Source organism: Macrobrachium nipponense, chromosome 45 (genome assembly GCF_015104395.2).
Source record: "Macrobrachium nipponense isolate FS-2020 chromosome 45, ASM1510439v2, whole genome shotgun sequence".
Lineage (NCBI taxonomy): Eukaryota > Metazoa > Arthropoda > Malacostraca > Decapoda > Palaemonidae > Macrobrachium > Macrobrachium nipponense.
Genome location: NC_061105.1, coordinates 32,409,311 through 32,423,134, shown reverse-complemented (window position 1 = coordinate 32,423,134; position 13,824 = coordinate 32,409,311). Strand labels below are relative to the sequence as shown.

The 13,824-nt window shown below is 38.0% G+C and overlaps 1 protein-coding gene across 1 annotated transcript in view; it reads left to right on the top strand.

The window, feature by feature from the left end:
- Positions 1-10,138, top strand: part of LOC135214465 (calcium-activated chloride channel regulator 1-like) — a 58,380-nt gene extending 48,242 nt beyond the window's left edge. Inside the window, exons 2-4 of the mRNA XM_064248802.1 lie at positions 3,458-4,032; positions 4,438-5,669; positions 7,044-10,138. Of these exons, the coding sequence (XP_064104872.1) occupies positions 3,458-4,032; positions 4,438-5,669; positions 7,044-8,677 (3,441 nt within the window). The 3' untranslated portion in view covers positions 8,678-10,138. The remainder of the gene's footprint in view (positions 1-3,457; positions 4,033-4,437; positions 5,670-7,043) is intronic.
- Positions 10,139-13,824: the final 3,686 nt, after the last annotated feature.

Genomic DNA, 13,824 nt, shown 5'->3' with positions numbered 1-13,824 from the left:
AAGAAAAAAAAAAGATGTTGAGAACAGATCCACGCATTAAGTGAAAAAATAATCTCGGTCCCAAGGTTTCGACCTGAGCTGGGTAATCTTATGAAGGATGAAGCATTGGAAGTAGATCATTTGTAATCTCCAATGTAATGGTTCGAGGTAAGTATCGCTATGAAAAATACAAATTACCAAGAATTTGTGATATTTATCCTATTTGTGATGTGTGTGTATTAGTTGCCGACACGTGTTTATGACATGTTTTACTGTAGTGTGGACGCACCCTTAAAAGCAGTCATGAAACCGACAACTCATCCGCGCCAAGGAATTTATTATTTGAAAATCCTACATTGTTTTCAACCCAAGACAAAAACTCTAAAAATCCTTAAGCGTCCTTTCGTTTTACAATAAACTCCCCGCTTCCCTATGGCCCACTCTAAAATAACTTTCTGGAAATGAATGTCTTATGCACAAACAGACACGACACGAGCTTATTATGCACAACTTCCATCAAACTTCGCTAACGGAAATAACAAGCGGGAATTTTAACTCGGTATAATCCATTAGAATAAAATGAAAAATGACATTGAGCACAATTACCATACATTCAACACACCCCAATATTTACTCATTTTCGACCTAATCATCTTTTTCGTTCGTTCACGCTCCCCTTCCCCTCGCATTTATTCTTCGTTCCCCTTTTCTGCAATATTATCTCCCGCATTTATCCCTAGTATTTTTATACACTCATCACCATCCATTTTACATTTAGCTATTTTTGTTTATCTTTTTTTTCTGAGCAATTTTAACAAACTTTGAATAATGTGCATTGTCGCATACAAAGATGATTATTGAGTAAATTTCCTAATATTCGTTTATGCTATTTTTCATTTTCCTTAATAAAGAATGTAGTGAGGATAATGGAGTACTTCAATGTTCTTATTCATTATCGTTTCGTACTCAAATAATGTTACACCTGAATTCTTTATGTGGTTTTTCCTATTTCTTAGATTTTTTTATGTCTTTCTGTTATTTATATATAATAATTTATACAGCTGCTACATGCATATATACAGATACCCAACCAAGCATTTATCACAGCACCTATGTTAATCTAAGAACATCAGAAGTCACTTTCTGTGTATATCAATTTATCATACCGTGTATAAAACAACATACCCCAAGGGACAGAGCAAAAAACTCATCGCCTCCAGCGCTTCGCAACAGAAATTCCGCCGATCATGTCTTTGTTGTGGTATTTGACTTCCACAAGTATCCACTCGTCCCCAGCCTCCCATCCCCGTTTTCATCCAAGCAGTTCTGGGTCTTCCAACTCTTCTGGTGCCTACAGCCAGGTGCACAACTGACACAAAAGTGGTCATTAAAAGCAAACAAAAATGAAGAATGAATATAAACTATACTCTGTTTTTTTTTCATCTGTCCATCCGCCTGTGGTGTTTTTGTATGGTAACACTGCGTCCCGGGCTTTAGATAGTTACGCTAATTGTAAGTTTTAGGTAAATAAAAGGATATCTGGGTGTACATTTGTAACTGAAAAGTGTTTTAATAATTTACTGTATGCGAATTACACCGTTAATGTAACTATCTAAAACCCGGGACGCAGTGTTACCATACAAAAACACCACAGGCGGATGGACAGATGAAAAAAAACAGAGTATAGTCATACACAAAACAAAACTAAACTAAACCTTTGAAAAATTGTTTAGTAATAAAATCCACACTTTGCGCTGAAAAACAAGACAAAATTGAGCGGAAAAAGTAAATTGGGAGAAAAATAATAAGAAAGGAAGACTAATAATAAAAGATTTCACCTGCAATTCAAGTGAGAGATTTACAAGGAGCCCTTATCTCTCCATCAGCAGTTTGCAAGAAAACGGGCGAGGGGAAGGGACGCAAGAATGCTTGAAAAATGGGAGCATCTATTTTTTTTTCTTCTCTTTTATTAAAGTCGTGCTGCCTCACATAGGTTTTATCACGAATACGCACAAAAGTCTGATACCAGTTCTGCGCCTCTCTCTCTCTCTCTCTCTCATCTCTCTTCTCGATCTCTCCTCCTCTCAGGGCTCTCTAATCCAGGGGAATCCAGCTGTTTCTTAAAAGGATGAAACAGGGTGTGCAAATAAAAGGTTGGTCTGGATTTATGTGCCCCGTGCTTATAATCTCTCTCTCTCTCTCTCTCTCTCTCTCTCTCTCTCTCTCTCTCTCTCTCTCTCTCTCTCTCCGTGTAACGCGGACCTGTACGTCATACCTACGACTCTTTCTCCTTGGCGTGAATATAACTTTATGTTAAGTGTTAAAAAGGATTAACACTTGACTCTCTCTCTCTCTCTCTCTCTCTCTCTCTCTCTCTCTCTCTCTCTCTCTCTCTCTCGAATAAACTTCGTTAAGCGTACATGATTAAATGCATTAACTTAAGCATCAAGTGCCTTTCTGTTACAATTTAATCATGTAATTTTCAACGCAAGACACTAAGCACCTCATACCACATAGAATATTTTATCGTTCACTATTTCTTAATCAATACTTTCACGAAAAAAGTATGTGATTACGAAAAAAATTATGTGATAACCTACGTACAAGGAAGGCTTGATTTATGTAAAATGAAAAGTATTTAACTTCTTGTCTCTTACCAAAAGTAATACTAATTTAACCTGAAGTGATCACTTTTACACTAAACTTTTATGATGTGAGATCAGTATTCTTACCAGAGTCCTTCCAATAATCTTTTATTTAAGACCAGTCCTCTTACCAAAGTCAAACTATAATCTGAATACAACGGTCTATCAGTTCCGAGTTCAATTCACCTGTCTATCTAAATCTACGGCGTTCTATTGGTCAGTATTAAGTGATCTCATTTCCATCGTCATGTACTGTCATTTAATGGCTTATCGTCTTCAGTACTGCTCCACATATATTAATGATGCTATTGTTTTCAACGGTCAACTTGATATGGTTAATTCTACTGATGAAGTTACGTTATCTCCAGGTCAATTTTCTCTTTAATACTTCAGCTAACCAACTTATTCTACATGATTCCTGCAGTCATGACTATTTGCAGCCGTCGCTCCAAAGACTATTCTCTCTCTCTCTCTCTCTCTCTCTCTCTCTCTCTCTCTCTCTCTCTCTCTCTCTCTCTAAAGCGTAGATGTATTCTTATCTCATTTTAAAGTTTATTCGTACAAGATCATATTTCCAAAGCCAATGTATCCTCTTTGTTAGTTGCCCTCTTTGGAAACAGTAATCGTATTTCCTCTCAATTTCAACGGTAATGTACTCACTTTCATTCCGAAGACTTCATCCTTATTCCCACTGAAACCAATCAAGTACATTATTTCATTCTAAAGAATATTCGCTGCTTATCTTATTCCAAAAACTAATGTATTCTATTTCACTAGAGAGTGTACACTTTTTTTGCTCTCATGACAAGGTCTAATTTCCCTTCCCATTGCAGAGCGTGTTGCTGGAGTTCTCGGGAGAGTTGTGGAAAGCGACGGGCGGAAGGGCATCGCTGAGAGAAGTAACGGTAGCTCTACCTCGATCTTGGCGAACTGACGCCATCACATGCTCCCTCCTCACGCCCTTATCAGCCACGGCATCGCCAACCGACGCCCACATCCGCGTCACGACGCCTCACCCAGCTTTCGGGTCACGCCCGTGGACGCAGCAGAGCGAAGGGTGCGGTCGCCAGGGGGACTACATCCAGATGGGAGGAGACCTCCTAAGGGCGACCACCAACAACACCTATGTCCACGCCGCCCGCCTCCTGGTGGCGGAATGGGTCAAGTTTCGCTGGGGCGTCTTCGAGGAGAAGGGATACCCAGGAGACCCACTCTACCCGCCCAAGTTCCGCGACCCTGTTAACTTCAGCATGAGACCCAACAGCTGTTATACCCAGGAGATCATACCCGCGCCCTTCTGCACTACGGATGCCCATATCCCAGAGGCACCAACGAAGCATAATGCCCAGTGCATTGGAAGACCAGCCTGGGACATCATTAAGATGTCACAAGACTTCATGGGTGGAAGGTATGGAAATAGTGCTTTCTATTCCTGGTCTTATCATCATTAAAACAATTGCCTCAATAAATGATTATCAAGACCAATAACATCTTACATTCTAACATATATTTATACTACACAGATTAGAGAAAAAAGTATAAGATGTTTAAAGTTTGATTTCTCGAAGGAAGTACTATCTTTCACGAACAAAAATTAAAATTTTGATAAAATAAAACAAATTATTTTACCCTGCAACGTAATGAAAGCCATTATGAAAGCGCTGATTTTGCAGCTTTCACTTCAAAGGTGTCTAGAATTTGTTTTAAACTCGTGAATAATAAATTGAAACCCTGCCACAATTTTTAAAGAAGAACGAACCTGTTGAAGACGCGCAATAACTCTTTCTTTCCTTTTCTTTTTCTTTCACCTTAGGAGCAGGCCATTAAATGGTTCGGCCGCCCTGACACCATCAATCAGGTTCGTGCAGGAGAGGGCCGCTCGTGTGGTGCTCGTCGTCGAGGACACGGCAGTGATGAATATCCAGAGGCGCTGGGAATTCGTGCGAAAGGCCGTGAGGCGCATTGTCGTGTACGACCTGCCCGACGGCGCATATTTCGCTCTGGTCGTCTTCAACTCGGAGGCCACCATCGCCTCGCCTCTGTCAAAGATGGACTCCACAACAGATGTCCGCCAGAGAGTCGGGTCGTCCCTCCCACGCAACCCTTCACGAGTTCCGGAGAGTCAGAAGTGCGTGTTATGCGGCCTGCAGGAGGCCCTGACGGCCTTGGACGATGACCCCGAAAAAGCCACGGGAGCTTCCATAATTTTCCTGACGACTGGCAAAGGGGCCGCAACGGACAGGGCCGTTCACGATATGTCAGAATTGGCTATTGCACGCGGAGTGCGGGTCGACACAATCATCTACCCTCTCACGGAGCGCCGGGGCACAAGCACGGCCACACACGGCCTCGAAAACTTGGTTTCCGTCACTAAGGGTTCGGCCTTCACCATCATGGACGAAGGGGTTGGAAACGACTCGAAAGTGAGCATGATGGTAGCTCTGATGGACGCTTTATACGCGGCTGTGCGTCACAGCGCCCCTCCAGTTAGCCCAGGGGCTCCCGTACTCCTCCACAGCAAATCTTACCCCGGCGGAATAGCCTCCATGGCCATGGGGTCCTTCACCCTCGATGAATCCCTAGGACCCAAGGCCCGCTTCTCTATCTACTATTACGACCTCAACCACGTTGGAAACACCGTGCAGCTGACAGCTCCCTCCGGCCACACTATCGCTTCCGTCAACATGCAGGAGGAAGACGGAGACGCCAACGTCATCTTTGTTAACATACCCAAGGCTGAGAGAGGGATCTGGCAATACAGAGTCGAGAATCGAGCTGATTCGCACCAGGGACTGATCATCCAAGTCACAGGGTCTGAGAGCGGAAACAGAAAGATCAGCCTGAGACTGTGGACTAGCAGTGGCGACAGTGTGGTCAACATGACCGATTCGTCGATGCCCGTAATTGTATATGCAGAGGTTCGAGAGGGCGTGATGCCAATCCTGAATGCCAAAGTTAGCGCGAGACTTCAGAGGCTTGGCACCAACACAACGGGCAGCAATTATGATTCCATTGCTATCGACCTCTTTGATAATGGATTTGGAGGTAAAGTTTATATTGCTTTGAAAAACAGTCCTCTATATTTAATGTCTGATTACTTCAATTTAATGTCTTCTCGAACCTGTAAAATTATCTAAAGTTTTCCATAAGTTGGCTGTCACTGCCAAATGCACACCAAAGTATATTTCCTGTTATCCCTCAGTATAAAGTATACATAACCAGATGAAAAATATCATGCATGAACGACAATTTTACATGATTTCAAAATGGCAATTACTGCAGATGTTATAATTTCTATCTCGGAATATATGTATGTGTATATATATATATAATATATATTGTATATATATATATATATATATATATATATATATATATATCTATATATATTATATATTATATATATATATAGATATATATATATATATATATATATATATATATATATGTAATATGATATATAATATATATATATATATATATATATATATATAGTATATATGTATGTATGTATGTATGTATGTATGTATATATATATATTGTGCCTTAAACAACTTATATGTTTTCAGACAGTTTTCAGACTATTTGTTATAGTCAGATTACGTTCTACCTTTATCATTTCCTCTTCTTTCTTTAACCTTATAATGACATCCCATCTCTTATAATAATAATAATAATAATAATAATAATAATAATAATAATAATAATAATAATGAGGAATACATAAGAATGAATCTATGATACCCTTCGAACTAAACCCATCAATTTAAATGGACTCACTCATGGGTTTAATGTTGCTGTATTAGTATAAATTACCAAATATGATCGAGAAAATATTTCGGCCAGGTATTTCGTGCTCTCTCTCTCTCTCTCTCTCTTCTCTCTCTCCTCTCTCTCTCTCTCTCTCTCTCTCTCTATCTCTCTCTCTCTCTCTCTCTCTAATAGCTAAAATAATCATGAAGGATTTTCCCGCTTTCATTTTGTAACAAAACAAATTGTGCGCATGCGCGCGCGCCGGAAGGCCATTAACATCATGATTATTTTAACGATATATTCGTTATTTCATATATTCACGAATTCAAATAAATTTACCCGATTGACATTACACCTATTTTACAGAATTACGGGTTATTAATTTATGTAAATTTTAGCAGCATCACTTGACATACAAAAACAATCACGTTATTTACAATACAGCAAAAGACTAATAGCAAAAGAAATGTTCAAATCTTGTTTTTTTTAACGAAATTTATTAGATTCAAAGTTAATCAAATGGGAAAAATTCAAGTCAGTTGTTTACCTAGATTTATTTTCCACTGGATTATATACTGGAAAATGTAAGAAGGTTATTTTATGATCCAAACAATTGTATTACTGAAAATGATAACAGTAAAGTACACTTTTTATTTTCCGTTTCAGATCCAGATATCACTGAAGGGGATGGGGTGTATTCCAGATACTTACCATCTTTAAAAGGTAACAGCGGCCACTATCAACTCAGCGTCACAGCAGACGACAATAATGGCCTGGCCTTATCACCAGTCAGTGAAACATATAGTCTCCTCGGTCACAACTATCCCGAAAAGGAAATGATTACATGCTGCGGCAGTAAGATCAAATATGCCCCTATCAACGCGGTTGCTCCGTTCCAGCGGTCAACAATCTATGGGGTGCTGGATATCGTGGCGCCATCAACTGGCATTGATACAGTGCCACCAACTAGAATTTTAGATCTACGATCAACTGTTAACCTCACAACCCATGAAGTCTCACTATTCTGGACAGCACCAGGAAATGATTATGACTGGGATCGCGCAAGTTACTATGAAGCAGTGCTTGCAAGCTCCTGGTCTGAGGCCAAAGCCTTTGACGGGGAACGAGTGAGTGGTATGCCAGTTCCAATGCTTGTAGGAACGGAACAGGTTGTCACAATTCAGGTCGACCGGTATGATCAAATGATATACGTTGCAATCCGTGCGGTGGATGAGGCAGGTAATCGTGGTGGTGTCAGTAACATTGCCACTATATGGGTGCCTCATCCACCGACCACCCCGCCTGCAATTACAACCCATAATATACTGGAGCTCACCTCCAGCTTGCCTGGACCTCAAGGACAGGAAATCACTCAGCCAGTAAGAGTGGCTGGGCTGAACTTGGAAGACATGGCAGTCATAATAGGTTCAGTCTTTGGGTTTTTGATGATAGCTGTTGCACTGGGCATGATTTGTTACTGCTACATTGCTCGTCGCAGATGCCACCAGGATAAGAGAGATACTGAAAAGTTGGAGGGTAATCGTAATGGAATGATTAAAGGAAACTCAAGTTTTGCTTTGGATCAAAACGAAAGTCAGGATTCTGCTGACAGTGCCATAAAAGATGGTGAGGTGGCACAACTAAAAGATGTTGGCCGTCCACTGTCACCAATGCAATCCTGGGGAGCCTCCAGGTTGCTACAGGAGCATGAACGTCGATTTTCTGTGACAAGTGGCCCACTTGTGGATGCATCAGGACCAATGCCCCATTTCCAAAGTCCACAAGACCCTTTTCCTGATGTCACATTATCTGCTGTCATCTCTTACCCGAATTCTGAAACCCCATCTACAAGTCACTCTGACCCCCCTGCATATCAACCCCCATATACCACTGAAAGTTATGCTCCTTACCCTTACCAATCAGGTGGTTACAGTCATGACGAACTGCCCCCTTATACCCCAACAGTCGTTTCATCTCAATCATCACAGGCATCCACTGTATTTACACACGAGATTCCTTCTTCCCAACCATCGGAAAATTCATATCAAGCTGACTGTAACAGCTACCCATCGGAAAATCCGTCCAAAGTTGGAGAAATTTCCTATTGTCAAGCTCAACCCTTCATGTATGTTAAATACCCAGATGAGGGTAATTTTAATTCTCAGGCTCAATTATCACATTCAAAGGTTCCTCCCCCGGTGGCTCCAAAGCCGCCGCTTGCTGCTCGCGCTGCAGCAGCAGCAGCAGCATCCTCTAAAATATCAGCTGAACCTAAACGTCGCAATATTACTCAAGTGTGAGGTGTGTGATAATGCCTCCAAGCTTAGCACAATACAAACTCTCTCATGCAGCTTAAATTACGATCATGGTTAAGCGCTAATCTTTGTTGTGAGTGCACTTTTGAATGCTTCAGTGCCCTACTTTTGAGGATTTAGAAAATCCTCAAAAAAAAATTCACAAGGAAATTTTTCAAGCCAAAATAGTATTACCTCATTTAGTTAAAATTCCACAGAAATATTTGGCAAATTAATTTAAGGAAAAAATTATTCTACCTCCAATGATGAAACTCATACTACAGTTTTTTTCTTTCACCTGTAAATAGTGATAAAGTCTAATAAAACTGAGTAGATAGAATAAAATTTATGCAATATTTGCAGTAAGAGGAAACTACTTTGAGAAATCTACAATAATTATGTAGCCTTTGTGACTGCTAAAGAGGGTTTGGATTGTCTAAGAACTGCTTTATGTGTCAAATATCATTGTCTATCATCGCTTCTCTATTCCTAAATATCTTTTATATGGAGTTTTTCAGCATACCGTACTATAAGAGTTATCGTGTAAAATATGTATCCATAAATGGAAAATAATGGAAGATGGTCAGGGGCAGGATATTCTAATCATCTATGTAAAGGTTAAATAGGGGACTGGGTGGGTGGGGGGGCAGGGTATTGTTCCCACATAGGGAATGTGATGTCTTAGACGATTTAGTTTAGTACGCTTCTGATACAATATCATAATAATCAATAACCTTTGTAGATGACAGATCCAGTTCTATGGCACTCCGGCCCTGAGCAATCTTCCTTGGAATTAACTGTATGTCGTACAAACTATTGGTTGTAAGCTTGCTCATATCTAGTCATAACTGTAAAGAGTCAGCCGTGTTTGCATCAATGCCCAACACCAGGTTTCTTGATTTTGTAATCAAATCTTATTTAAGGCAACTGATAGGAAGGCTGTCTGACATTTCCCTTAAACAGAGCTTATGTAAAATAAAAATGAAAAAAAAGAAAAAAAACAGAAAAGGATATGTTTTTACTCTATCAGTCTTGGTTTGGGACGTCGAACTGGTTTCCAATCAGCTGCCAAGTGCCTCATATAAACGATGAGTCATTTTCAAAGCAATATTTCAGGGGGACTCACCAACAGTGATGCAAACTTGATTAAAACTAAACACAGAAATTTTCTCTATAGTTTTACCGATGTTGACATAAGAGAGACGCGACCAGCTGCTGCTGCTATGTACAATGGCTATACGCTGGTTGTGTCGCAGCATGTGGAAAAACCCCACTGTGGAGACCGTGGTCTCTGAGGTGTTGGTGCTGGGCGGCCAGAGGTAGGGGTGGCTCGAGAGACCAATACTGTCTCACTTTTCCTCAAAGAGACAACACATGGTTCTGCGTCGACCGTAACTCCTCTGTACTGATCTCAGTATATCTTGGATGTCTGTGATAAAGTTCATAAAATAAAGACAATCATGAATAGTCTTTTTCTTTCATTTCCTTGGGACTGATAATCATGTGTATTACTAGTTTGAGAGTAATGGAAGGCATTTATGTCTTTCGTTTCTGAATGCTTGTAGCCTTGAGAAATACTGTCTATATTCCACCCACTTATCTCTTACTCGTTAATATATCTGCTCTCAATTTTCTAAGAAGGATTTCGTCAACGATTCAGTCAAAACGTTCACCTTCACATCACACATTGTTTCATTTACCTTAAGTCTTCATCGATTGAGAAGTATGGCATAACTTACAAGGGACACCTGCAATCTAATCACACTAAATGCCTTCAAAGATGCTTTAAAACTGTCACTTCTCCCATTCGCTAACCTTCTATCCTACTAAAACATTGGGTACTTCGGATATATGCTACTAATCAGATTTCTACATCCGACTTCGAGGGGAAAAGGAACGCTTTATTCATATGCCTAAATTTTCAAAAAGTCACTGAAGTTATTTGTCATTTTTGTTATCACAATGACGAACTAATTCTGGAGCTTCCCTTCTCAATGGCAATAATTCAAAAGAAATTTCAAATCCTTTTTCTACAAGTACTTGCAGGCCCTGCATCGATGAAGGAGAGATTCCTTTTGGGTTGATTCAACTTATGACATCACAGCCCCCATTCATTTTGGTTGTCATACCAATTACCACACAAATTGGTTCTGCCAAGAATGTGAACTCCTACCAGCTACTAAAGCTTTTCCTTTTAGGGCTTGCCCTACCTTAAGAGAACCTTCTTTCGCCAGCCTCTGAGTATACAAGTATTTCTTAACGTTTTCAGGACTGACCTAAGCCAAGGCATTAATTTAACCGTCCTTCTCATCAGAAATAAAAAATAGCCTGCCACTCATCCAATCCTTTATATAATTTCTAGGGGGGTTAGAAGATCCCAGAACCACTGTCACGATATAGTGCGAAAATACTGCATACCGTTTCCAGTCCTAAAAAAAATTACTTCTTTCAAAAAGATCTTCAAAGGCCTATTCATAATCATATTTAGATGGTCCTTCCGGCTACTTTTAGGGAAGTCCGAAAAAATTACAATTTTCAGAATTTACTTATGATACATTTTAATATTTTCAGTTATTTAGCATTCGCAGTTATATGCAGAAGTCGCGAGACATTACACATCTGAAATCTACAAAAAGTGTTTTGATATTGAACATGCAGACCTTATCAAAATAAGTCTTTTTTTAAATATTATCCTAATGAAAGTATATATAAAACATAAACCTTTCTTTAAAATTCAATACCCCACTCACTTTCCCGGCATAGCAGTGATGCTAATTATGTCGAATCTGTTTTGTAAGCATAATAAAAATACAATTCTTGAGATATCAAGTCTGGGCAATGATATCAGAGAATCAGACGGTAGCTGACGGCCAATGTTTACAAATAAATAAGAAGGATCCAAAAATAAACAACCCAACGAGAAAAGTTAGCGATTAACATAAAGGGGAGAAAAAGCACCTTGGTAATATATTTTGCAAAGAATTGAAAAGCAAAATTTTTCCGAAAACCTTAAACGAAAATGGAAACTTTCTCCATTTTCCTTGCAACCAAAATAGAACATGGGAACGTTTTGCATTAGTGATGGACTTAGGCCGGCCCGATTTCTTCTTCCCCAAATGTAGCCAAGGAAATTGCGCATCAGAGATGCATGCTTCAGCTCTCCATAATAATTATAGCATTTCCTATTTCTTACACAACACACATAATATATATATTATGTATATATATATATATATATATATATATATATATATATATATATATATATATATATATATATATATATATATGAGCGTGTGCGTTTGTGTGTAAAAAAAAAGGGGGGGGAGATTGTTTAATCATTTTTCCGAGCTTAAGCACATATCTCAGATACGCCATTTCTTTCCGGTTTTGCCGTTGTCGGAGAAGCTCACCCATACTTTTTTTTTTTTTTAGATGATTGAAGACTAACTAACTAAATATATATATATGCACACACACACACACACACACACACACACACATATATATATATATATATATATATATATATATATATAAATATATATATATTTCACATTCAGTAATCAACTGCTTCAATTCTTCTACAGTCCATGCTAAAACTTGTTGCTCCATCTTTCAGGTTCCAACATACATACATACATATATATATATATATATAATATATATATATATATATATATATATATATATATATATATATATATATATATTACACATATACGCGCACACACACACGTAATCTATGTTATGTGTTGTGTAAGAAATAGGAAATGCTATAATTATGCTGGGAGGTCAAGAATTGACAGAGTATTGCGATATTATATATATATATATATATATATATATATATATATATATATATATATATATATATATAGAGAGAGAGAGAAGAGAGAGAGAGAGAGAGAGAGAGAGAGAGAGAGAGAGAGAGAGAGAAGACGTCTGCTGTCAATCCAATGGACGTGGTACCAAGAGCAGAGGCAGACGCCCACCTCTGCCTTATTGTTAAACCAGAAAAAATACATAAAACTAAAATGATAAAAATACATTAAACTAAAATGATAAAAATACAGACAGACTTAACCTAATAACCAAAATAAAACACCAATTTATAAGAACAATTAAATATAAAAAAGGGGGAAATCAGTTACCAGTTGGAAGGAGTATAAACGGCAAGTGACAGAATTCTAGACCAAGGTAAACTCACGTCATTTACAGAGATGTGGAGGAGGTTTGGTTATTCTACTTTCGTACTAGTCGTTCAATGAAGAGACATTCAAAGAAGGAATTAAGAACGTTTACAGGCATTTGAAATTGTCCATATTCAACTGCAATTTTAACCTTTTGGCATGCTATCTAATATTTGAAAACTCCGAATTAGATAACTTAACCGCGGTTCTGCAAATAACCAATGACAATTGATTTGAACTTTCTCCTTTTTTTATATTTACTTGCTCCTGTAACTCAGTATTTTATTTTGGTTGTTATTTCAAGGCCGAGTTTGGTTTTATAATTTTAGTTAAATGTATTATTTTAGATTTAAAAATGCGACAGATGTATATATATATATATATATATATATATATATATATATATATATATATATATATATATATATATATAATATAATAAATATATAATATATATATATGCTCATATATTTTTATCATTATTATTCTGAAGATGGAGCCTATTCATATGGAACAAGCCCACAGAGGACGCTGACTTTAAATTCAAGCTCCCAAAGAATATGGTGTTTATTAGAAAGAGGTACCACAAGGTAATGGGAATTAAAGAAAATAGAGATAACGTTAAATTAGAAAATAAATAAATAATACAACTGTAAATAAATTATTAAAATACAAAAAATACAAGGAGAATGTATTAGGTTTCAATGCATCATCTTCACTTGTAATTTTGAAGGTCTAAGTTTTTTTCATTTACATTGTTATTACATTAAGTCTTGAAAACGTTTTTTAAAAGGAAAAACCCAAGAATTCATTTGGAGCTTCCCTACTGATGAACAGCAATAAGTCTAAACTTCCACCCCATTCTTATCCTGTCTCTACAAAAGATTTCTTTTTAAGCAGTTAAATTTCACCAGTCTGGATGGTTTTTTTCATTTCATTAAAGTGTTACCCTGATAAAAT